Source organism: Dromiciops gliroides, chromosome 3, assembly GCF_019393635.1.
Source record: "Dromiciops gliroides isolate mDroGli1 chromosome 3, mDroGli1.pri, whole genome shotgun sequence".
NCBI classification, from domain to species: domain Eukaryota; kingdom Metazoa; phylum Chordata; class Mammalia; order Microbiotheria; family Microbiotheriidae; genus Dromiciops; species Dromiciops gliroides.
Genome location: NC_057863.1, coordinates 182,347,024 through 182,372,317, shown reverse-complemented (window position 1 = coordinate 182,372,317; position 25,294 = coordinate 182,347,024). Strand labels below are relative to the sequence as shown.

Sequence of the window (25,294 nt, the reverse complement as noted above, 5' to 3'; positions counted from 1 at the left end):
TTTTTTAACAGTCCCTTCCCCCCAGGGGTAACTTGTCCGTCTTCCCACACACTACTCTCCTTCCTTTTCCTCATCTACAATTTATCTCCCCACCGTCCCCCGCCTCTTTCTCCGCCAGTGGTTTTACTCCCTCCATCATCCAGTGACTCCTCCTCCTCCACTCCCTCCCCTGGCACCCCGCCCTTCTCCTTCCTTTCCTCATCTCTCCCTTGCTCTCAACCTTTCATCCACCCCAAGCGCCCCAGACGGGCGCTGTCCCCAAGTACTCCCTCATTCACTTTTCTCTGACGTCCAGCTTCCGAGCTCTGACGAATAGTCCTTCCTCTCCTCCCCTTATAAAGGGTGTTTTCTTTAGCCTAACAATCACGTCTAAAGACCCACGGAATCCCCCAGCCCTGCACCTCTCCTAATCCCACCTGCAACACAGCCCTCCGAGTCTAGTTTTTCCCATGAACAATCCATAACCATTTGCCCCACCCACAAACTAGACTGAAACTCGGGGTTCTGAGATACTTGTAGACTTGAGGGAGGCTCCTACAAGAAACCTGCTGCTGCTCCTGCTGCCTCTAAGGCAGCCACCAGTCTCATCCTCGGTCTCCCCAGGAGCCCACGGGGGTGCCGCATCTATTCTACTGGAGAAGTCAGCGAGTGTGTCCCCGGAGGAGGACTGAATCTCGAACATCTATCTTCTGCGTAAAGCTCGCAAGCGAGGGAAAGGCAAGGTAGGACCAGGGGCTCTTCGTCCCGCGTCCACACTGGAATTAGGAGACTTTTATTTTCGGAGTTAGTGCCAGAAAGGAGCTACGCTCTCGGCTCCCACTGAGGAGGGGCTGGAACATCTTTAACAGGTGCAGCGTTAGTCCTCGAAAGGGTCCCCGAGGGAGATCATAGTCTCCGTCCTCCTCCGCCCCAATAGATCGATCTAGCAGGTTGGTGCCGTCTCAAGAAGGCGTGGAGACAAAGACACTGAGAAGAAAGGGGTAACGGGAAAAAGGCAAGTGATGGGATCGAAGTATCCCACTGGAAGGGGTCAGGAGTTGTGTGCACCAGGATTTCAGAGGGAGGGCTGGATAAGCGAGGAAGGTATGGTAGAAACAAAGCATTCAAAGAAACTACTTTTGCAGACTAATTTCGGAAGATTGGTTTAGCTTGGACATTCTCTTAGTCTACTTTTTCCTAGATATGGGAAGTGCTTTCGTGCCCACATGCATGTTTGCATTCTCAGCAACCCGTTTGGCTGACGATGACAGTGGGCAGGTGTGGCAACTAAAAGAAAAATAATTGAGGGGAACAGAGTTAGAACTGGTCCCCTAGACTCTAAATGTTTGGTACTTTCGATAATTTTAGCAATTTATTATATATCTGGGCATTCTGAAACTTAAAAGAAATCAATTTACATTCATGGAGAGATTTTTTTGATAGCATTCCTTTTAAAGGTTGTGTGGGGGCAGGAAGAAGGATTTTTTTTTTAAACAGGGGTGGGGGTGGGGAGATCCTTCGCCACTAGGTAGCGAACAGCTATAGAAATGATTTACTAAGGTGCATTTGACATTCACTTTCCTGAATGGGTTTAGCCTATATTTATCATATTGTCTTAAAGTTGTGTTTGTTTGATATTGCATATAACGTTCTGATATAGTCAGTAATTGAATAGTCTGTAGAGCAGTTCTGATTCACTTACATATCAGGATATTCTTAGGTAATTTTTTTAATTATTTGTAAAATTATATAAAGCCATATTTCTTAGCAAGTGTGCCCCTCAAAAATTTGGTGAGTTGAGGCAAGGTTCTTTGCTTCTTTATCTTTGAAAGACCAGTAAACACCAGCAATCAAGTTTATTTATAAGAAGTATTTCCAACTTGATTTTCTATGTAAAAATTCTTAAATTAAAAAAAATGCTTAAAGTTTTAAAAAAAAACCTAGTTTATAATCATGTTCAATGGCATTTACTAATGGTTTTAGGTTGCCTGTTCTCTCTTTAAGCTATGCAGGCTATCCCATTCATTCATCACCACTTCACATGCTTCGTCTTAGTTAATCTGGTATTACAATTATTATTGTGTATTACAATTATTATACTAATGCATTACAATTCTTATGGTATTTTTCTTTAGAATCCTTCATGAAATAGCCAACCTGGGAGGCAAATCAAGATCTCTAGCTGAAGATGGCTTTCCATGTGGAAGGATTGATAGCTATCATTGTGTTCTATCTTCTGATATTGATGGTTGGGATATGGGCCGCTTGGAAAACCAAGAACAGTGGCAGTTCAGAAGAACGCAGTGAAGCAATTATAGTTGGTGGCAGAGATATAGGTTTGCTAGTTGGTGGATTTACTATGACTGGTAAGTGCCACAATTTTACCTTTTATCTCCTTGGCTTCCAATGGATGAAAACTTTGCTGATGCTTTGTGAATTATATAGTGATAAATCCACAGACCTTGTTCTTCCACTCCATATACTGTGATTTGAAGAAGGCCCTCTCTGTTGCTAAGCTAGTAAAATTCTAATAGTCTAGATGACTATTGAAAATTTTTAGATATCAAAATGGTTTAAAGTCTAAGAGCCAAAAATAAACAAATAAATAAATAAATAAATAAATAAATAAATATTTTTAAAAAAGAACAAAAAGCCTAAGAGCCATACAATTTTGTAGCAAAATTAATTTTATGGTAAATTTCTTAGTCGAATATCAATGAATACATAAATTGAACTGTGGCTCAATCAGGGTTGGCTTCCGTTGATGAAATGAAAACAATGTCAATGCAAAGAGGTATATGAAAAGTCTAAATCAGTCCTATCTGTCAAAATTAAGATGAGTAGAGCATGTAGGATCTTGTTATGCAAGTAGATACCAGGGTAATATTGTTTTTAGTAAAATCTTAAATGACAAAAGTCAATGAACATTGCTGATTGATGTAATTTCCATTGCATTGAAATCTTAATTTATAAACTATTTCCCTGTACTACAAATTAATTTACCTAGAAATGAAAATTGCATGTTATTAATATTATGCTGTAATGCAAGATCTTTGAGGAAATGCATTGCTGAAAAGGAGGGGGAAAACACTAGGGAGTGTCCTAGCAGAAATTCCACTCTGATCATTCTCTCTTCTCCACCAATTCATTGTGTTCTAAATACTGTCCAGCTTTTCCTCCTTTTACCCAGAATGTCATCTCAGGAGAGAAATTATTTTCCAGTGAACTACCTATTAATTGAAAGAAACATTTAAAAGCATGTACATATGATAGTATTTGACACACAAACATTCACTAATAACTAAAGAATTGTGTTTTGAGCATCTCAAAGTCTATAGTGTATTAATACCTTTTTTAAATGATTGCAATGCCCCTTACATTAACAATCTTTTCTTCTTTTCCTAGTGCCAGCTGAAAAAAAAAAGCAGCTCTGAAATTCTAATAGTTGAGTCCTGAAATTTCATTAAAAATATACATTTCTCCATAGCACACTTATGTTGCCAGGATTGAGTTGGCAAAAAAACAAAAAATTGTGTCTTAAATGTCCGACTTTGCCTGGTTTAAGCCTAGGATGATTTATTGGACATAATAATTCATCTTTCAGAAGTTTATGTAGCAGCATACTACAAATATCTGAGATAGGATGAAAGCTCTGGGACCACTCCCTTCATAGATCTGTAAACATTATTGGGGATAAGAAGGGTTGGGTGTGGATTAAGCACCTGCTGATTTACTATGTCCATAAACAGAATGGCTTTCAATTTGTCCTTGTTCAACTTTTTCCCCTGGTATGGGCCAATTTACTAAAATATATTGGAAATATTTCACTTCCAATCATTATTATTAAAAATATTAAGAATTATATATTTTTTAGGAGGCCTGTTTTTCTCATAACATAAAGAGTCCATGATTTTATTACGTTTTATCTTAAATCTGTACAATAGGTTTACTAAGTAATCATGCAATCCTTTGGCCATCCTACATCTACCCTACAGGGAAAATAATAATCCTTTTAAAAAATAAAAGGTAAAAAAGTATTCTTTGTCCTCTCCCTAAGCAAGCTTTCACACCTTTTGCTTACAGTAGTAAGGAACTTTCTCCTTTTGTGTTTGTTTATGGTTTCTTTTTCTTTTAACAGGGCAATTCATTATTTCTTTATTTTAACATTATTTTCTTTTTAAATTTTGTATTCCAAACTCTTTCGCTTCTATCACCCACTGGGAAGGGAAGCAAGATATCAATTATACATGCAAAATCATGTAAAACATATTTCCATATTAACCATATTTCAAAAATGCAAAAAAAGTAAAAAATATATATACCTCTATTTGCACTCAGTTCTCTCTCTGAAGTTAGCATTTTTTCATCATGAGTATCAGGAACATGCAATAGAAAAAAATATTTTTATAGCTTGATCAAAATATCTAAAATGAAGAGTTTTGTATAATCAAAATGCTAACCAAACCTAACTGTAAAATTGTGAGTTATAATCAGTCTGACAGTAATTTTCATTATAGTCCAAAGGCAAAAGAGACCACCATGATCAAAAACTGCATTTTTGTGCCCAGACATTGCTGGTACAGTTGACAGCTTCAGCTGCTAACAAGCTTGCCAGAAAGAAATAGCTACAGGTTTTGTATCTGTAAGAATACACTGGTCCATGTTTTGGGATTAAACCCTGCTAGAAGGATTTTATTTAATGAAAGCCTAAACTGTTTAAGACTTAAATATATAACTTGAACCTTTAACAAGGCTAGAAGTAGAGAAGACAGTATTACTTATTCCTTAATTAGCAATACAGGGAAAGAAGGTTCAGGGTCAAGATGGAACATAGGGAGGATGGGTAGCATTATTCTATATCAAATAATTCATTTCAAATGTTCTCATTTTATACAATACTTATGGTATTTAATACCATTTGGAAATATATTTTGTCATTGCTTTTACCTTTTTAAAATAACATAGCCTAGAGACATTTTATCTCATGAAATTGTGTTTTTGAGTTTATCTGATAGCAGCTTGCACCACAGAAAACTTTGTAAGCTTTAAAGCACTGTATACATACAAACATATGTGTGTATGTATATACCACTATATAAAGATAAGCACTATATAAACATAACCTATTTTAAAATGTGCATATATCATGTATGTGTGTATATATATGCATGTACATACATTATATATAAATATATGTATACACATCTAAATGTGATTATGTGTGTGATTATATAGGTATGTGTACAAACATATATACATACATATCTATGTGAGATTATGTTTGATTATATATATGTGTGTGTATATATGAGCACATACACATGCACATATATATATATAATCATTATTTTTAGTAGGCTGGCATGGTGAAAATAGGAGCAGTTAGGTGGTGCAAGGTACTCTATATCACCCAGACTGGAAGCAGGAAGATCTGAGTTCAAATCTAGCCCCAAACACTTACTAGCTGTGTGACCCTAGGTAAGTTATTTAACCCTGTTTGCCTTGGTTTCCACATTTGTAATAATTAGTTGAAGAAGGAAGTGGCAAACCATCAGTATCTTTGTCAAGAAAACCCCAAATGGGGTCAGAAAGAGTCAGAAACAAGTGAAACAACTGAACAACAATAAACAGCATAGGTGACACTAGCAATTGAGGCTAATTGGTCTGTCCTGAAAAAAATAGACATGGTATTGCCATGTCTTTTAATTAAAAGATACATTAATTGCAGTCAAGTTCTAAACTCAACCTGCTGGTATTAAATGAGGCCTTTAAGAAAATTAGCTTTGGGGGCAGCTAGGTGGTGCAGTAGATAAAACACCAGCCCTGGATTCAGGAGAGCCTGAGTTCAAATCCAGCCTCAGACACTTACTAGCTGTGTGACCCTGGGCAAGTCACTTAACCCCCATTGCCCTACAAAAAGAAAGAAAGAAAGAAAGAAAGAAAGAAAGAAAGAAAGAAAGAAAGAAAGAAAGAAAGAAAGAAAGAAAGAAAGAAAGAAAGAAAGGAAGGAAGAAAGAAAGAAAGAAAATTAGCTTCAAAGACTTGTGTAGACTGTTTTGAGGGAATAGCATGAGCTCTAGAAATCTTAAGACAGCAGAAAATTGAAAGAAAAACATCACAGACTTTTCCACTTGTCAGATTTATTGAAAGACCTTTGACATTTTTTAAAGTGCATTGGTTTTAGTAATTGAGTTACAAATGATCTTGGTCATTAAGAACAAAAATATGGAGAATCTCATCATAATACATAAAGCAAACTTTGCAAGATTTAAAGCACTATGTAAATATCATATCTATATATGTGTGTGTCCATATCGTATATATGCATACATATATGTGCATGTGTGTGTCACCTCTAATTAATACCATTATTATTATTGTGGCCCAATAGGGTGTTCATTCTGGGTTTTCATACTGGACCTGTTACCAGGCATTATTTGAACTCAAAGGTCCTTCCCTTGGCTCACTGGATCCACCCTGATCTTGATGCCTAGTTTTTGTTGTTGTTCAGTCATGTCCAACTATTCATGATTTTTTTGGGGGGGGGGCTGGGGTTGGCAAAAATATTGGAGCAGTTTGCCATTTCCTTCTATAGTTCATTTTGTAGATGAGTAACTGAGGCAAACAGGGTTATATGACTTTCCCAAGTAAGTGTCTGAGGCCAGATTTCTACTCAGATAGATGAGTCTTCCTGACTCCAGGCCTGGCATTCTATCCACTGTGCCACCTAGCTGCACAGTGTGAGGCATAGTAGGTGTTTAATAAATATTAGTTGACTGATTATGGTTGTAAAAAGCTATGCTTCTTTCCCCCTCATTAGCATTCTTTTTTTTTATCATCCTCCTTTCTATTGATGGAGTTGAATTTTATCTTATCTTTAACTCCTATAGCTTAGCAAATGATAGCTATTTAATAAAAGTTTATTGAGTGTATGTGTAACCCACTTGTATGTTGTTTGATGTTAATATAATTTGTTGTTTCATTCTTATGGTGTAATTTAATTTAGTTTTTTTTTTTTTCCTGAAACAACCATTTTTATCTCAAGATCTTTCCTGGAGGGGCAGCTAGGTGGTGCAGTGAATAGAGTACTGGCCCTGGAGTCAGGAGTACCTGAGTTTGAATCCAGCCTTGGACACTTGACACTTACTAGCTGTGTGACCCTGGGCAAGTCACTTAACCCCAATTCCCTCAAAAAAAAAAAAAACAAAACCAAGACAAAAACAAAAAAAGATCTTTCCTGGAACTGTTGTCTTAATATGTCCTTTAACCAGATGTGCTTGAGGTGGCTCTAACATTCCTTTACTAGCAAGCTAATTCAGTGTTACTAGACTACAAACGTTTTTTTTTTTGGGGGGGGGGCAAGGCACTGAGGGTTAAGTGACTTGCCCAGGGTCACACAGCTAGTAAGTGTCAAGTATCTGAGGTCGGATTTGAACTCAGGTCCTCCTGAATCCAGGGCTCCTTCTTTATCTGCTGCACCACCTAGCTGCCCCTGACTACAAACATTTAATTTAAGAATAGGCACAATCATTGTCTAAAAAAGGGATTATTCCTTAGTTCTTGTTGTTCATGAAATAATAGTCTAAAAACAAACAAAAAATATTCTTAGTTTAAAAGTTTTAACTGTCATATAGTGGTGGTGGTGATGATGATGATAAGATTTTTATAGCACCCTACTATATGTCAGGCAAATTTTACAAATGTCTCACTTTCACTATAAACCATGTGATGTAGGTACTATCATCAACCCCATTTTACAGTTAAGAAACAAGCAAACAGAGGTTAAGTGACTTGCCCAAGGTCAAATGCATAGGAAATGTCTAGGGTCAGATTTGAACTCAGGTATTTCTGAGTCCAGGCCGAGCATTCTAACCATGTCATTATCTACCTTTCTAATTCATTTTACACAGCACAAGTATTAACCCTACTACTATACTAAGCATAGTTCATTCATTTGATCATCAATTATTTATTAAGCTACTAAGAACAACATGCTATGTTTGGAGGCAAAAGAGATAAAACCATGAATTAGATAAGGACCTTGCCCTCAAGGAGCTTACAGTACAGTGGCACATAGACAAATAAGATGCAAATTAAAATATAAATATAAAATGAAACAAAATCAGATTAGGGGAGGCAAGTATGATAAAGAATCCTGCTAGGATTTGGAGTAAGGTGGTTCATATCATGGCTTTGGTATTTACTGTCACTGTGATTTCAACAAGTATCTTTGGCATTTCTGTGCCTCAGTTTCCTCATCTGTAAAATGAGGGAGTTGAACTGGATAATTAGAAATTGGTTTTCTTTTTCAACTCTTAATCCATGATCCTTTGAGGTAGAACTGTTTTATAGTTTGTGGGGGTAGAAATCAGGATTAGCCTAATAAGAGAGGTGGAACTGATTAATTATTAGGATATCAGTAGGGAGAGATTGGGAAAGAGGGCACTACAGGAATAGGATATAATATGAGTAAAGTTTGGATCCAGATTCAATTCAATTCAGTTAAACAAACTCTAAGTGTCTACTAGTACTAGTGATACAAAGACAAAAGCCAAGAAATCCTTGCCCTCAGTGAACTTATACTTTATTCTCTACTGGCACAATGGCAACTTGAAATTGAAAAATTGCAAGGATTATCATCATTAAACATTCTGACATGGAATTAGAATAACATGGACTTGGAATCAAACAGAAAGGGTTTCTCCTGTGAGAAGCAAACCCAAAGATGATCAGGTAACAGAACAGACAGACATATCAAGGAATCAAGGGACTATTAAAGTTTAGATTGACCAACTAGGTATCAGGACAGACATACATAAGATGTAAGGAGAGATAAAATCCTATAGCAGGAAAGTCAATTAGGTTTGGTTACTACCTGACCAGAGCTAAGAGACAGAGATAATCCCAAAGGTCAGACCATCATTTCAAAAAAATCCACCTTAACTCTCAGGAATATGACAAAGTATCCATGTTTTACATACCTTATCCCAAAAGGGAACTTTCCGGTTTTCAAGTGGTCACTCCATCTATTCTCTATAAAAGCTTTTGCCTTCCCTCTGTCCAAAGAGCAGGAGGATGTTTCAAATCCCCCTTTTCCAGGGGCAAAGTCTTTGACTTCCCTGTCAGTCACTTTTCCCTAGTGCCAAATATATATTACTTTAATTCTAATTGGATTGTATGGGAGAGTATAATTCTTTATTGAGTAACACCTAAGAACCACCACAAAATCCCATGTCATTATAATAAATAAAAATAATGATAGCTACCTAAAGGGTTAAGTAATTGTGTGGTAATATAACTTGATTTCCTATTGTTTCATTCTGTTTCAGCCACCTGGGTTGGAGGAGGTTACATAAATGGGACAGCTGAGGCAGTTTATGTACCAGATTATGGTTTGGCTTGGGCACAAGCACCAATTGGATACTCACTTAGCCTGATTTTAGGTAAGAAAAACAATCTGGAACACAGTGACTAATGAACTAGATGCAGACAGATTGATGATTTTAGTGTAGGCACACTCTCCACAATAAAGTTTGAAATCCTTCTACCCCTCATCTTTCATAATTCCCATACATTTCTTTCCATATATCCTCCATAAAAATACACTGGATGACCTGTACTCCTTTCTCTGTATTGTCAAATCTTAAAAGTCACAATCTAACATCTCAACTGTACATCTGTTGTGTGTCTGTGTTATGTGATTGGTCTCCCTCATGTCTTGCATGATGTCTTGTATAGTATTTTTCACACAAGTTATCATTGGTGGCATGCTTCACACTGTTTATTGCCTCCATTAGGCTTTCCATTAGCTTTTAAATCTACAACCAGTAATTTTGCATCATGATTCAACAACATGTAGTGATGTAGAAGATGATTATATGGAAGAGTTATATGGATTTTCTGGCAGATCTACAATCATTGCATCATTTCTCTTAGTGCGAAATTCAAATTTCCCCCTCCTAGGAAATTGGGGGCCCAAATCATTATTCTACTGCTGTATCTGTTAAACATTTTATATTATCTCTATGCATGTGTATACATAGAAAAAGAGGGCAGAAAGGAGAAGGAAAGGAAGAGGAAAAGGGAGGGAGAGATGAAAATGTTAGGAGAGAGGTAAAGGGCGGGAGGGGAAGAGCAGAAAGAGGAAGTAGAGAGACAGAGTAGACAGAGAGTAACAGAGAGAAATTACATGCCAAATTACATGCCATAATCTGCAGGGGGGAATGCATTTTGGTCCACTTTGTTTTGCCAGTATGGATGTGTAAGGAAACATTTTTTTAATTGTTATGTATTTCACTGTGAAAGAGTTGTAATAATAACCATTGCAGAAGTCTTTTCCTTTTTCTTTCTCTGTATGCATTGGGAGTTTTGGGCCCAGACCTATGTGATTACATTGATAAAGGAAACTACTAATGAGAAAACACCCTCTACCAATGCATATCTGAAACTATTCAGAACTAGTACGTCCAAAGAGTTATCTGGGGCATGGAAACATTGAATAACTTTACCATGCTCATAGTCAGTATTTGACAAAGGTTCAATTTTCATTCAAATCTTTTAGACTCTAAAGTTGGCTCTCTAACCACCACATTATATTTATATAGGGAGTACAATATATACTATAAAATATGTAAGCAAAATATTTATTACACAGAACTGTGAGCCGCAGAGTTTTAATGCATGCACAATTTGATCATTTGGTTACAGAATGTTTCCAAGAATTTCTTTTAAGATAATGACAGAGTGTAAGGATTCAATGAATTTTCTCTCTTATTTTGCCTCTTTCAAGCTTAGTCTACCTATAGGTCATTAGTATTTTTACAATTAGAATTATCAAATCATCTTCAAATACACATGACGTTTTTATACAATTAGTGTATAATTTCCACAAGGGACACATAAATGGGAAACAAGAATGAAAGAAGATAATAGTAAGAGATAAAATAACTGCAACTATCCTGAATTTGTAGTTTCAGAGATTTGCCCAGGGCCCTGAGTTAACCACATTAGTTGCATAGCCTGAGTGTCAGAGTTAAGATTCAGATCCTTCTGAAGACTTGCATTTACTGAAACTAAGTTTCTACTAGAACTTTGAACTCATACAAAATTTCTAAATTATACCCTAAAAATGCAGATGCTCTTTGTTGAGTCATTTTGGAAGACTTCTTTAAGATACTGGCATGGGATGGGGTTCTGTGATTTTAGTACGAAGAGCTTTAATTGCTTTTATTTTTCCATTGATAAATTCCTAAGATTAAACTTTATGCAACAACTATTTTGGACTTTGATTTCAGCTGTACTATCTTTCTGTGCCTTTAAATTTCACTTGATTTTTCCTCTATCCCCAATTTTATGACTCTTTAAGAAAATATTGGAATCCTTTAGGAAATTATTACACTTTTTGGAGATGTAATGTAACATATCTATATCTATCTATCTGAAATATAGATGTAATATATATGTGTATGTATAGATATGCACACATACATATATATATAATGCATTATGGCAGATAAAAATTGCATAGTAAATTTAAAATTGTTTATGTTTCTTGGTTTTAGGTGGTCTGTTTTTTGCAAAACCCATGCGTTCCAAAGGATATGTGACAATGTTAGATCCATTTCAGCAACTCTATGGGAAGCGCATGGGTGGACTCATTTTTATTCCTGCCCTAATGGGGGAAATGTTCTGGGCTGCAGCTATTTTCTCTGCCTTGGGTAAGGAACCTAAAGAATAATCTCTACTATTTACTATATTGGTGACTTTGGATATAGATCATTTAACCTTCTTAAACCACATTTTTTTCTTCTGTATGATACAAACATTTCCTTTCCCCTGTTTCCCCCTGAAAGCTATTGTGAAGATTAATGTGATCATTTGTATGTGGTATCTGAGGTTCTCAACCAGAGGCACCTCCAGAGCCATAGTTGGGCTGGGACAATCAGAAATTTTACCCCTGGGGTGTTGAGCCTTTCTATTCCTTCTACTCCTAATTTTGCTTAACATCTAGTTAACAAGAAAAATTCCTTAAAATAGGAAGCTCCCGCTATCTGCCTCACCTCCAAGTGATCTCTTGATTACTTCAGCAGTTTCGCTATGCCCTCTTTGTGTTCCCTTGTCTCTTCACTGCTTTCTCCCCCATGGTTCAAAACAAATTTGTCTTAATAAGTTGACTTGAAGGCATGTTTACAATTGTCTGCCTCAGGCACAAAAATGATAGATATGACACTGCACAATACAAAGAATAAATGGTATTCTTATTTTTGGAGCTTTTAACTTACAAATTCTATGTCCTTATTTAAAAGACAAGTCTTGCTACTGATAGCATCAGTAAACCTCAGTAGAAGGCAAACTAGGAACTATTTGTTTTTTGTCTTTGTTTCCCAAGCACTTTGTAACAATACTTTGTATATAATAGGTGTTTAATAAATGTTTATTGAATTTAATTATATTGAATTGAAACTGTTTACAATACTTGACAAGAAAGTTCAGTAAATAATAGCAATCAGGAAGGGAAACTGTCATGGCGGAATTAGTGGTAGGGGTCCTTAGTTATTTCTCTTTAAATAATTACACCCTCTCACACACAAAGCCAATGAGAATAAAAAATCTTTTATTTAAGCACTAGAGAAAGGAGACCTCAAGTGTAGTCACTAGGGAAGATGGTTCTGGAGACATGGTTCTCTGAGATACCTATTTCCTCCAACAAGAGAAAGGCTGTAGCTTTTATAAATGGTAGATGGGATGACCTGATGGGGGTCACCACCTGACAATGGAAAGTTCCCTTTTGTGGTGGGAACGCTTGAGTGAAGGATTGAATGAGAGGACTTCTGGAGTAATCTCTGTCCTCTTGGTGCCACTCAGGCAATAGCCATGCTTAATAGGCTAATCTTTCTTTCTTCTCAAGGTGTGTCTGTGTTTCAGTTTAGCTGGGCAGTTTAAATTTTAATCCTAACCCCATAACAGAAACCAAGCAGTGCAGGAAGTCATCCCAAAGAATTGACAAATTTCAATACCTGTTTAATGAATTATAAGTAAAAACCATTTAAAAATGGATGATAAGATAGATGTGCCACCAATTCATGTCAATAATTGTTTCTACACACTCCCCCCAAAACAGCATTAGGTGAAATTGTATTATGGTAGTAGTGAAATAATATCAGTCATGGAAACATTATGTAAGAATTTCTATAAGTTGTTCTCCAGAATGAATTCTCCCAACTTCTCTAGAATATTAACTGGTTGGTAAGATCTTATTTGGCAAGTTTCTTGGTCCTTGGGGAATTTTATCTGTCGATAAGGAACTCAGTAACTGTAACATGCTAGCTCTCAATTACCTCTTAACTACTCTCTTTGATATCTAAATTGCTGCCAGTAAATTACTAAAATTCTCAGGAGAATATGCTTTACTGGTCCAATGATCCTTATGCCATGTTTCTGAATCATTGAACTATAGAGATGAGACCTTGAGATACCATCTGGTCTTTTAGACAAGAGAAAGGCTGGTTCTCTCTCTCTCTCTCTCTCTCTCTCTCTCTCTCTCTCTCTCGTTCCATTACTTGCTCCCTTTCTCCCTCCCTCTATCTCTTTCTCTTTGGTATGTTAGAGCCCTTTGGTTCTTGTTAGTCATTTCAGTTGTATCCAACTCTTCATGATCCCATTTATAGTTTGCTTTGTAAAACAATGGAGTAGATTGTCATTTCCTTCTTCAGCTCATTTTACAGATGAGGAACTAAGACAAACAGGGTTAAATGACTTACACAGGGTCTCTAGTAAGTGTCTGAGGTCAGATTTGGACTCAGGAAAACAAGCCTTTTTTACTTCAGGGCCAGCATTCTATCCACTCTATCACTAGCTGCTTAATGCCTTTGGTAGTATGGTGAAATCTATAGACTTTATAATGTGTTTAAAAGGATAAGACAAGATATATAGGTATACATAGTAAATCAATTACATTTAAAATAATTATCAAAAGTTGTTTTAAGTTAACCGACTTCAGATTAAGATTTCTTGGTTTTTTAGAGTTTCCTGATTGTTTTAAAATCAGGAAACTCTAAATCAATTTAAAATTTTCAAAACATTTTCCCACAACTCTATGAAATTAATAACAGGAGTACTATATTTATATTCCCATATTATAGTTGGAGACACTGAGGCTTAGAAAGGTTAAGTGACTTTATCCTAGTTTCATAATTAGTAAGTGCCAGAGTTAAGATATGAACCAAGACTTTCTAATTGCAAAAATTTCTAATTGAAATACTCACCACATGCTCTTAAACTACCCAAAACTGGTGATTGCCCATGTTTTTCTTGAATGTCTAGGATCATAGATGTAGAGACCACCTAGTCCAGCCCTCTTATTTTATAGTTGAGAAATGTAATATAGTAAGATTAATGATTTGATAAAAGTCTCACAGTCTTAGACATGTGAATTGCCAATTAATTCATGGAATTTATTACTGTGACCCACATAAAAGAAAAAGCTCTCCTGTAAGGGAACTCATGGTTCAGTTCCACACTCTTGCTTTATGAATTAATTGCATCCAGCTTATTCAGGTGTAGAACTTACTATGAATGGCTTTAAGCCTTAGTCTTGGTGCTTACTGTTTATGACTAATAGAATGGGACTGCTAAGTGGTCCCTTTGAATCAAGGAGAAGACACACTTGTGTTTTTGTGTACTCACACTTGCAATGAATGTTTCAGTAAGAAGTAATGCTTCAATCATACTTGAATAAGCCACAGAGAGTGCAGTGATGCAGTGATGGAAGAAGATAGGTAGCATGGGAAAGAGAATGAAGAGGAGGAGAAGCATAGAGAGAGCTTACATAACCACAGATTGGAATTGTGAGGATTTAAATAGCATGGGGCCATGAGTCCTGGGGAAAGCAGAAATTTGGGGTCTCGATTTTAGAAGGTTTTGGGGAGGATAGACTAACTTATCCATGCCACCTTAGGGTTAGTTCATTAACAAATCTACATCATCTCAAAATTATCAGCAACATGTTAGGGTTAGTTCCTTAGCATAATGCTTGAGATGATGTTCTACTGGTTTTACTAGGCATATTTGGAACTTATCTGAGTCTTACAGACTATAGGAAGTTAGCAGGACCAAAGGATCCTGACATTAAAACCTAACTGGCTTCCCCTAATTTAGCATGTAGTCTCGTGATGTGGTCTAAGTAATCTAGGAAAATAGTTTCCTATGCTCCTCTAATTTACGAGACAGTTTACAAGCAACTGTTGTATTCCCTTAATTTATATGACAGTTTACAAGTGACTTCTAGGTTCCTTTTTGTAATTTTACTTCTTACTATTGTTACCTTATACTAGCTATTTGTAAACTTATGTGATATGCTAACTGGAAGGGGGTGATGTTCAGGGGCACCGGAAAAAGATACCATTTTAACACAAAGTGGGATTCAAAACCAATTCAGTAGACTAGCATTTGTTGAGTTCTTACTATGTGCTAGGAGCTATGCTAAGAGCTGGGGATATGAAGAAAGTCAATAAAAGGTCTCTACTTCCATGGAGAGGCTAATGGGTGAGATAACATTCAAATATCCATGTATAAACAATTAAATATAAGATAAGTTAGAGGCAAGTGGCCTCAGAAGGAAGGCAATCAGATTAAGTAGGACTGGGACTTGCAAAAGGTGAGACTTTAGTTGGGACTTGAAGGAAGCCAGGGAAGGTAGGAGGTGGAGATGAGGAGGAGAGCAAGCATTCTGGGTATAGAGAACAGCCAATGAAAATGCTCAGAGATGGAATGTGCTGTGTGAGAACCAGCAAGGGGCCAGTGTCACTCAGTGGCAGAGTACACATGAAGGAGGATAAGGTATTAAAAGACTGGAAATGTACGAATGTATGGAGTTATGAAGGATAGAGACAGAGATGAAAAGACAGAGACAGACAAAAAAACAAAGACAGAGACACAGACACGGACAGAGTGACAGACAGTGAGAGACAGAGACAGAGAGAGGGACAGAGAGTAAGACAGAAGGTAACAAATATGGGAAAGAAAATTGTATTCCTTAAGAAGCTGTAATGGCTGGTGCTGCTGCCTACCTATGCTGGGTAATGATGCTCAGCAAACACTGCTGCTCCCACTTAGTAATGGAATTGTGTGCAAAAGTGCAGCTCCTTTCTTGTCCTGCCCTCATTAGCTCAAGAGCAACAGGGAGCCTATTCACTATGATTTAATCATGAGACCCTTTAGGTTTCCAGAACAAACTACCTGCTGAGCTGACAGGGAAAGAAAGAGTGGGATGGAGAGCTTGGAGAAAATACACAATGTTCACTCTTGCTGAATGAAGATCAATTTATTTGCCAAGACCATGGAAGGGAGAGAACAGAATTAATTAGCTAATGCTTTAAAAGTACATTTTGAAAATGTAAAGCACTCCATCTATAGTCTAGGGATAATTGAAACATCTCAGAAATATGGTCCCTCAATAATTGAAAGAGAGGTACATGGAGTAGTAGATAGAGAGCTGGCCTCAGAGCCAGGAAGCCCTGGATTCAAGTCCTGATTCTGATATATACTGGATGACTGACCCTGGGCAAATCATGTAATCTATCTTGGCTCTAGGTAACTCCCTAAGAGTATATAAGTGGCAGAGAAGGTGCCTATCTAGAAGCGTTTCCTCACCTGCATGTTTGCAGTACTAGTGAAATCACAGCTCCAGCCCTAACTTATAACTAGAAGAGCCATCAATTCAACAACTTGATTGATAGCTATCACTTACCATAACATTATTGCTTATGGTTTAGTAAGTAGAAATAATTCACATTTCTACAGCACTTTACAATATACTTTCCTCACTATAACCTAGTGAGATATAGATCTTGGGATGTATGGTATGTCCAGGGAAGACTAGCACCTCTGGTGTGAGGGCTTGCAGAGCCCTCTTGAAGGTGGCTCTACTTTGTTTTATAAAATATATTCACACCACATGTGTAAGATAGCGACATTTCTAAGAATGTTAAGAGAATACAGTAAATGATAAAAACTCTGAAGTAGCTCAGTGAACCAATGAAATAGTGAATCATTTTTCTCACTCATACAATTAACCATTATATGTATGAGAAATACTGAACAGACAGAAGTTTTCATCTCGATGCTCACAGCAGATCACAAATAAAAAATTCTCCATCAGTGGAATTGTTTTATTGATGATTTTCATAATAATAATTAAAATACCTAGAATGTATACAGCACTATAAATATTATATCATTTTATCTTCACAGTAACCTAGAAGATGCTATTATCCTCATTTTTATTAGTGAGAAACTGAGACAGCAGTTTACTGCATGATCACATAGATAGTATGTGTCTGAGGCTGATTTTGAGGCCTAGCCATCTATCCCAATTCTAGACCCAGCATTCTATTTACTATACTACCAAACTGCTTCTAAAGAGGTACCTAGATGCCTTCTATAGCATTTCTATATTTTTTTAGATATGTAGACAAAAGTAGAAATGGAGGGGTATTGCAATTCCTAATGAGACTTCATAGTGGATTCACCTATTGATTGAAATATTCAGGACAAGTTGTGGATAATAAAGTCATCTTATAATTAAGGTACAGGGGTAAGATTTCCTGGAATATGGTGGAAATCAAATAGAATTAATTCCAAAAGACCATGGTTAGATGCAAACTGGTTATTCTACAGAATCAATTTGAAAAAATAATTGAACAATTATAAAGGAGGTAGAGAATCAAGCACCACAAAAATACAATGAAAAAAATGGCCAGAAAATACAATGAAAGCCCAAAGCAGGTTATCAAACCAAAGATATGAGAAAAATCAATTTAATAATTTCCAATTTTTAAACTAAGGTTATTTTTTTCCTTTGTCATTTAGTATTGTTTTGGCTTTTTCAGCTTCCTTTCAGTTGAGGTATTCTCTTTAACCTGATACTCTGATGAACCCATGATTCAACTGGTATGAGATCTCCTTTTAGGGGCTGCTAGCTGGCAGTGGATAGAGCAGTGGGCCTGGAGGCAGGAAGACCTAAGTTCAAATATGACCTTAGGCATTTACTAGCGATGTGACCCTGGGCAAGTCACTTTGCCAAAAAACCCAAATAGGAAAGGAAAACAAAATAACATTATTAATGGTTCTAAGAGAACTTCTATTTAAATATCAGTGATAATAATAATAGCTAGAATTTATATAGCATTTTAATGTTTATAAAGTACTTTATATATGTTAATCATTTTATCTTCACAATGTCTCTAGGAAGTAGGCACTATTATTATCCCCATTTTACAGAAAAATAGTTTTCCTTCAATAGAATGGATTAGAAAGTACATTGAATTTAGAGTCAGAAGCCCTGGGTTTGAATTCTGACTCAAACTTCTTTTTTTACTTTGGACAAGTTACTTCTTTGTTTTGATTCTTAATTCCTCATCTATAATGTGAGGTTAGACTAGATGACTAGATTTTCTCTAAACCCCCTTCTCTTTCTAGGTTCTATGAAACTATCTCACATAAAATAAAATCTAATTGTCTTTTTAACTTAACTCTTTTGCCCACTCATGATCTTGAAAAGAAAGTAAAACTCATCACACTTCAATTATAGTATTTTCTTTCCCTTCAGGTGCAACCATCAGTGTGATTATTGATATCAATATAAATATTTCAGTTATTGTTTCTGCCTTGATTGCAATTCTGTATACCCTGGTGGGTGGACTCTACTCAGTTGCTTACACTGATGTCGTCCAACTCTTCTGCATCTTCTTGGGATTGGTGAGTTTGGCCAACTATTTTTCCAATTTTAAAATAGTGATATTGTATGACAAGTCAACTAGAAGTCAGATGATATGTAATTTTCCATCATGTTGGCACATGGTTATTAATACAGCATTTAACGTTCCTGCTTTCTTTCGCCATGAAATATTCAACCCATTTCCAATCATTTTACAAAACAAAATTGAAACAAAGGTGTGAACCTAATTTGATACCCAAGAATTTCTTAGGATTTTCAAAATTCTATTTTTTTTCAATCTTGTAACACCAATTTGTAGTGATTATTTTCCTCTCATATGGACTCTGACCCAGACTTAGGTGTGAAACATTCTTAGATCATGGGAGAGAGTTAATATCTTCAGAATTTGAGAGATATAATCTCCTGCTTACTTGTTTGGTTTTCTTAAGCAAGTACCTTGCATTTCAGGTGACATCTTAGGATCATTGTGAGTTTCAGTGCATCATTCATTATATATGAGTTGCTTAGGGAAAAAAATCTGTACCATATGAATACATGTTTATATTCTTCTTTGTATCTCTCACTGTAAATATAGGACTAATCTCTCTGAGGAGTATTAAAAAGATTCATTAATGTTTTTGAATGTAAATGTGTTATTATAATTTTTTTGAATTTTTTTAAATTTGTGTGGGGCAGTGAGGGTTAAGTGACTTGTCCAAGGTCACACAGCTAGTGTCCACTATCTGAGGCTCGATTTGAACTCAGGTCCCCCTGAATCCAAGGCTAGTGCTTTATCCACTGTGCCACCTAGCTGCCCTAATGTGTTATTATTATTAATACAAGTATAACAGGTCTATAGGTAGGTATGTTTTTCTGTCATAGAAACATTCTGCTTATTGCTTTCAAATTACTTTAGAGCAATAAAATTAAATATTATGATTATCATTTTAATAACAGTTCACATGCAGGTGCCATGAGGCCACCAGGATTAAGTACACAAATCAGTAGACTTAAACACCATGCTAAGAGGTCAGACCCTAAATTCATTAGCAGTTTTCCCTAGTACATGTCAATACTTTGGATATGTGATCACACCAATGGGAATTATCTTACCATCAATTCACTTCTACTTCTGTGTGATTGTTACCCATGTCTTCCCAGTTATAGTCCTCTGTGAATCTTATTTAGGGTCATTTCTTCTCATAAGACCATAGAGGTATAGAGAGCTATAGCTGGAAGGGATCTCAGAAGCCAACCTTTACAATCCTTTAGGGATGTGCGAACTGAGGCCCAAGGAGATTAAGTGAGTTTCCCAAGATCACATGGAGTATAAAAGGCAAAATTTGAACCAGGGTCCTCTTTCTACTCTTCCACACTGTTTTCCTTTTTCTTCCTCATCTTGTAAACTTTTTATTGTGCACTGGTAGTCATACCAGGTATTTTGAAGGGAAAAAGAAAGGAACTGAAATTTAAATCAATGTGAGTCTAGTAGGTATAGGCTTGATGGAGGGATGTTGAAACTAAAGGCTAAAATCAATCTTGGAGCCTAGGGATGGATTTATTCTTTCATCATTATCCTTTTATTGTCACATACAAGAACTCATAAGTTTTATAATGTCCTCTATTCCATCACTATAGATTTTATTTGTATTCTTGAGATTTTTGCTCAATGGGGTTTTATATTGGCCTTAAGATGCTTTACATTGTTCAAGTTCTCATATATATATATATATATATATATATATATATATATATATATATATATATATATACGTGTGTGTGTGTGTGTATATGTGTATATGTATGTATGTATATACACACACACACACATATATATACACACACATATGTGTGTGTGAGTGTATATGTATGTGTGTGTATATATATACATACATACATATATATTTGCAGGGCAATGAGGGTTAAGTGACTTGCCCAGGGTCACACAGCTAGTAAATGTGAAGTGTCTGAGGCTGGATTTGAAGTCAAGTCCTCCTGAATCCAGGGCGGGTACTTTATTTACTGCGTTACCTAGCTACCCCCATCTTTTATTTATATTTTAATGGCAACAACAAATAAACTCTCTTGAAAAATCCAGGCTTTCACCCACCACTAGCATAAACTCTCAAACCACAAAGGAAAAAATACAGATTTAAAATTAATATATCTTTCTAGAGGATGTCTGAAGTGGGCCTAGCTTGGTAATTCTATATGTCTGCATTGATGCTGGCAATATTTGTAAGAACAAAGGAGCTTAGAACATATAGCTACATAAATTAAATGATTACATCAGAAAAATATCAGAGCAAAGAAATCTGAATTTAAATAAAGCAGATGTATTCACAAGAAGTAACAGGGTACTGTAATCAAATTGTATATATAAGGGCAGTTAGGTGGCGCAGTGGATAAAGCACCGGCCCTGGATTCAGGAGTACCTGAGTTCAAATTCGGCTTCAGACACTTGACACTTACTACCTTTATGATCCTGGGAAAGTCACTTTATCCCCATTGCCCTACAAAAAAAATAATAATAATCAAAAAAATCACAGAGTTGTAAAGCACCTAAGAAGTCATTTTATCAAATTTATGCCTGAAGAGGAATCTACTGTAAAGATTTGTTGATAAATCAAGTTAATCCATCCCATGCTAGAAAACCTCAAGTTATATGGAGATCAGTTTTTAAACAATAATCTATTAAGCCCTTTTTAAAGAACTAGGGATACATACACAAAATAAAACAGGTCAAACCCTGAAGGTGTTTATACGCTAATAGGGGGAGATATATAGATATACACAAATTGAATACAAGGGAATCTTAGGAGAGAGGGCACAGGCATCTGGATGGATCAGGAAAGGCTACTTGAACTGAGCCTTCAAATAAACTAAGGATATTCAAAGATAGAGAGAGGTTGACACAGTCAGTGCAAAGACATGGAAATGGGAAATGGAGATTATATCTGTGTATATGTATAGATATATGCACACATATAAGTATATATATATATATACATGTTTTATATATATACACATAAAAACACATACATATACATATATACACATGTATATGTGCAGAATAGAAAAGAACCAATATGGCTAAACCTCAGAGTGTGTAGAGGGGAGTAATAAGTAAGAAGACTTGAAATTTAGGAAGGGGCTACTTTGTAAAACATTTTAAATGCCAAATATAGGAATTTGGTTTTGTTCCTAGAAGTAATAGGGAGCTGCTAGAGTTTACTGAGTACTTGGTTGACAGTTACACTTTCACTTGAGGAGAATCACTTTGGTGGCTATGTTGAGATATAGAGAACAAATAGAAAGGTTTTAGTCCAGGTATGAGGTGGTGAGTGCCTGGATTAAGATAACAGCTGTATAAATGGAAAGTAGAGGACATATATAAGAAATGTTATGGAGATAGAAAGGATATTTAGCAAATGATTGAACATTGGAGTAAAAATAAGGAGACAAGGATGATAAAGAGATTGCTAATTGAGGTGCCTGGGAAGAATCGGTACCCTTGATAGTATTAAGGAAATTCCAAAGAGTTAACTTTTGGAGAAAAGGTAATGAGTTTTGCTTTAGATATATTGAGTCTGGAATGCCTACAGAACATGCAAGTTTATATGTCAAAAATATATGAGGAGGGGCAGCTAGGTGGCGCAGTGGATAAAGCATTGGCCCTGAATTCAGGAGTACCTGAGTTCAAATCCGGCTTCAGACACTTAACACTTACTAGCTGTGTGACCCTGGGCAAGTCACTTAACCCCAATTGCCTCACTAAAATATATATATATATATATATATATATATATATATATATATATATATACATGAGGATATTGATTTGGAAGGCAAGGTTGTGACTGGGGCTGGATACAGAGATCTGGAAATTATCTACATTCAGAACCCCATGGAATAAGATACTGAGTGAGAGAGTGTAAAGAGAAAAAAAGGGTTACTAGGACAAAGCTTTAGGAGATAACTACAATTATTGCATGTTTACATAATAGGTGAGCCCACAAAGGAGGCTCTGAAGGAATAATCAGACTGTTAAGAAGGGACCCAGAAGAATGTGTGACAAAAACTTGAAAGGAGAGACTATCCAAAAAGAAATGACAGTCATCAGTGTTAAATGCTACAGAGAAGTCAAAAATGTTGAAAATGAAGAGAACATTACAACTTTGGAGAGAGCTATTTCAGTTAAGTGATGAGGTCAAGCAGCTAGATTGCATTCAGGGTTAAGAAGAAAAGTGAAGCAGTGGAGACAATGAGTGTAGACAACTGTTTTGAGGAATCTGGCTTAGAAGGTCAATAAAGAGATAAAATGATAACTAATGAGAATAGTAGGATCTAAATGAGTTTGTTCATGGATTAGGGTAGCCTAAGAAACATGTAACTCCCTCAAATGGTCCATCCAAAATTTGAACAACTCTAATTTTTAGGAAGATTTTTTTTTTTTACTAAAATCTGGCTCTTTGCAACTTCACCTCATTGCTCCTAGTTCTTCATTCTGAAACCATGCAGAAGTCTAGTGCATCTCCTACATCACAGCTTTTGAAATACTTGAAGAAAATTAACATTCCCCTTCACCCCAATCTCTTCTCCATGTTCTGTATTTCTGTTGTTTCAATCAGTCCTTTGGTTGGGAACCCCTTGGATCTGTAATCTGCTCAATACGCTGCTCATCCTTGTCTCCTATACAGGCTTCAGTTTTTCAATGTCCTTCCCAAAATGTGGTGCTCAGTAGTGAACACAATATTCCAGATAATACCTTACCATAGTATAGTGAAAATATCACCTCCATCCATAATGAGACCATGTATCTATTGATGCTGTCTAATATTATCAACATTTTTGGCCTCCATGCCATATTTTTGACTGATAATTGGTTCATAGTCCACTGAACATTGATCTTTTTATTTCTACACAATCTCTTGTCTAGCCTTGCTTTCCTCATCTGGTAGTTATACAGTTGACCAAGTGTCAACTTTGATATTTATATTAATCAGTTGTTTTTTTCTCTTTACATTTGAACTTTTGAACATTAATCTACTATTATAAGACTTGTGAATTGGTGTAGCCTGATGAAAGGCAATTTGGAACTATGTCCAAAAATATCTAAATTATGCATACTTTGGCCTAGCAAACCCACTATTGATTCTATACTCCAAAAAGCTCAAAGAGAAAGCAAAAAGGCTTTTATGTACAAAAACATTTGCTGAATATCTTTTTGTAATGCAAAAGAATTAGAAATTAAGAAGATGCCCATCAATTGGGAAATGGCTAAATAAATTATGTGTGTGTGTGTATATACATGTATACATATATACATACATAAACATATACACACATACATAATATATCCATAGTGTGTGTGTGTGTGTATATATATATATGAATATTATTATACCATAAAAATGATAAAACAATTTCAGAGAAACTCTGGAAAACATACATGAAATGATGCAGAATGAAGGGATAAGAAGCAGAACAATTTGCATAATAACAACAACATAAAGAAAAGCAACTTTGAAAGACTTAAAAACTCTCATCAATATAACAATCAGATATGATTCTAGAACATCAATGATATGTGACCAACCCCCTGATAGAGATGGGATGGATGGCCTCAAGATGTAGAATGTTATAAGTTTGGGGACATGGACCATATGGGAATTATTTTTTTTTCAATTTGGAATGGGTAACAGGAGAATGAGAAAGTATAGGAATACCTTCCCTCTCCACCAAAAATGAGGAGAGAACAGTAAGAAGATGAAAATGAATCACAAAGAAGCAGGGCAGCACTGAAAATTAAATACAAAATTCAACATCTTCTTTCAAAGTAAAGTAAACTCTACATAACATTGATTAACATTTTCATGTACAATCCTCTCCTCCTGCAATGTATATGAAAATGATCATTTTATTTGGCAAGTTAAGAAACTAAGAAAGAATCAAAGAAACATTTGGGCTTTTGAAATGGTCTGTTGAGATCCTTTTGGATCCTAATTGATATCTAATATGCTAGCTATCACTCCCAGGTTGATTTCTTCTGAAAATTTTATAAGTATTCTATTAATTCCTTCTTGCAAAACATGTTTACAGTTTTTGGTATTGAAAGACCAAAGACTCCATTATAACCTTCTTTCAAGGTTAATATTATTCCATTAGAAGCTGCTTTTGAATGTAGTGATTCAATCACTTCCAAATCCACGTATAGGTGCATATTGATCACATGCCTGCATCTCATATATAAGAATATTATATAAGACTTTGTCAAAAGTTTTGCAATATTTGCAGTTTTTACAATATTATTGTTATCCATCAATGTAGAACCCACATCAGAAAAGGAAGGAGGGAAGGAAGGAAGGAAAGAAGGAAGGAAGGAAGGAAGGAAGAAAGGAAGGAAGGAAGGAAGGAAGGAAGGAAGGAAGGAAGGAAGGAAGGAAGGAAGGAGGAAGGAAGGAAGGAAGGAAGGAAGGAAGGAAGGAAGGAAGGAAGGAAGGAAGGAAGGAAGGAAGGAAGGAAGGAAGGAAGGAAGGAAGGAAGGGGGAAAGGGAAGTAGGAAGGGAGGGAGGGAGGAATTGAAGTTAGCCTGGCATG

General features: G+C 36.0%; 1 protein-coding gene across 1 annotated transcript in view; it reads left to right on the top strand.

Moving 5' to 3' along the window:
- Positions 1–250: 250 nt before the first annotated feature.
- The window catches only part of SLC5A7 (solute carrier family 5 member 7), a 42,222-nt gene continuing 17,178 nt past the window's right edge, over positions 251–25,294 (top strand). Inside the window, exons 1-5 of the mRNA XM_043995221.1 lie at positions 251–722; positions 2,115–2,345; positions 9,309–9,422; positions 11,541–11,696; positions 18,587–18,735. Of these exons, the coding sequence (XP_043851156.1) occupies positions 2,168–2,345; positions 9,309–9,422; positions 11,541–11,696; positions 18,587–18,735 (597 nt within the window). The 5' untranslated portion in view covers positions 251–722; positions 2,115–2,167. The remainder of the gene's footprint in view (positions 723–2,114; positions 2,346–9,308; positions 9,423–11,540; positions 11,697–18,586; positions 18,736–25,294) is intronic.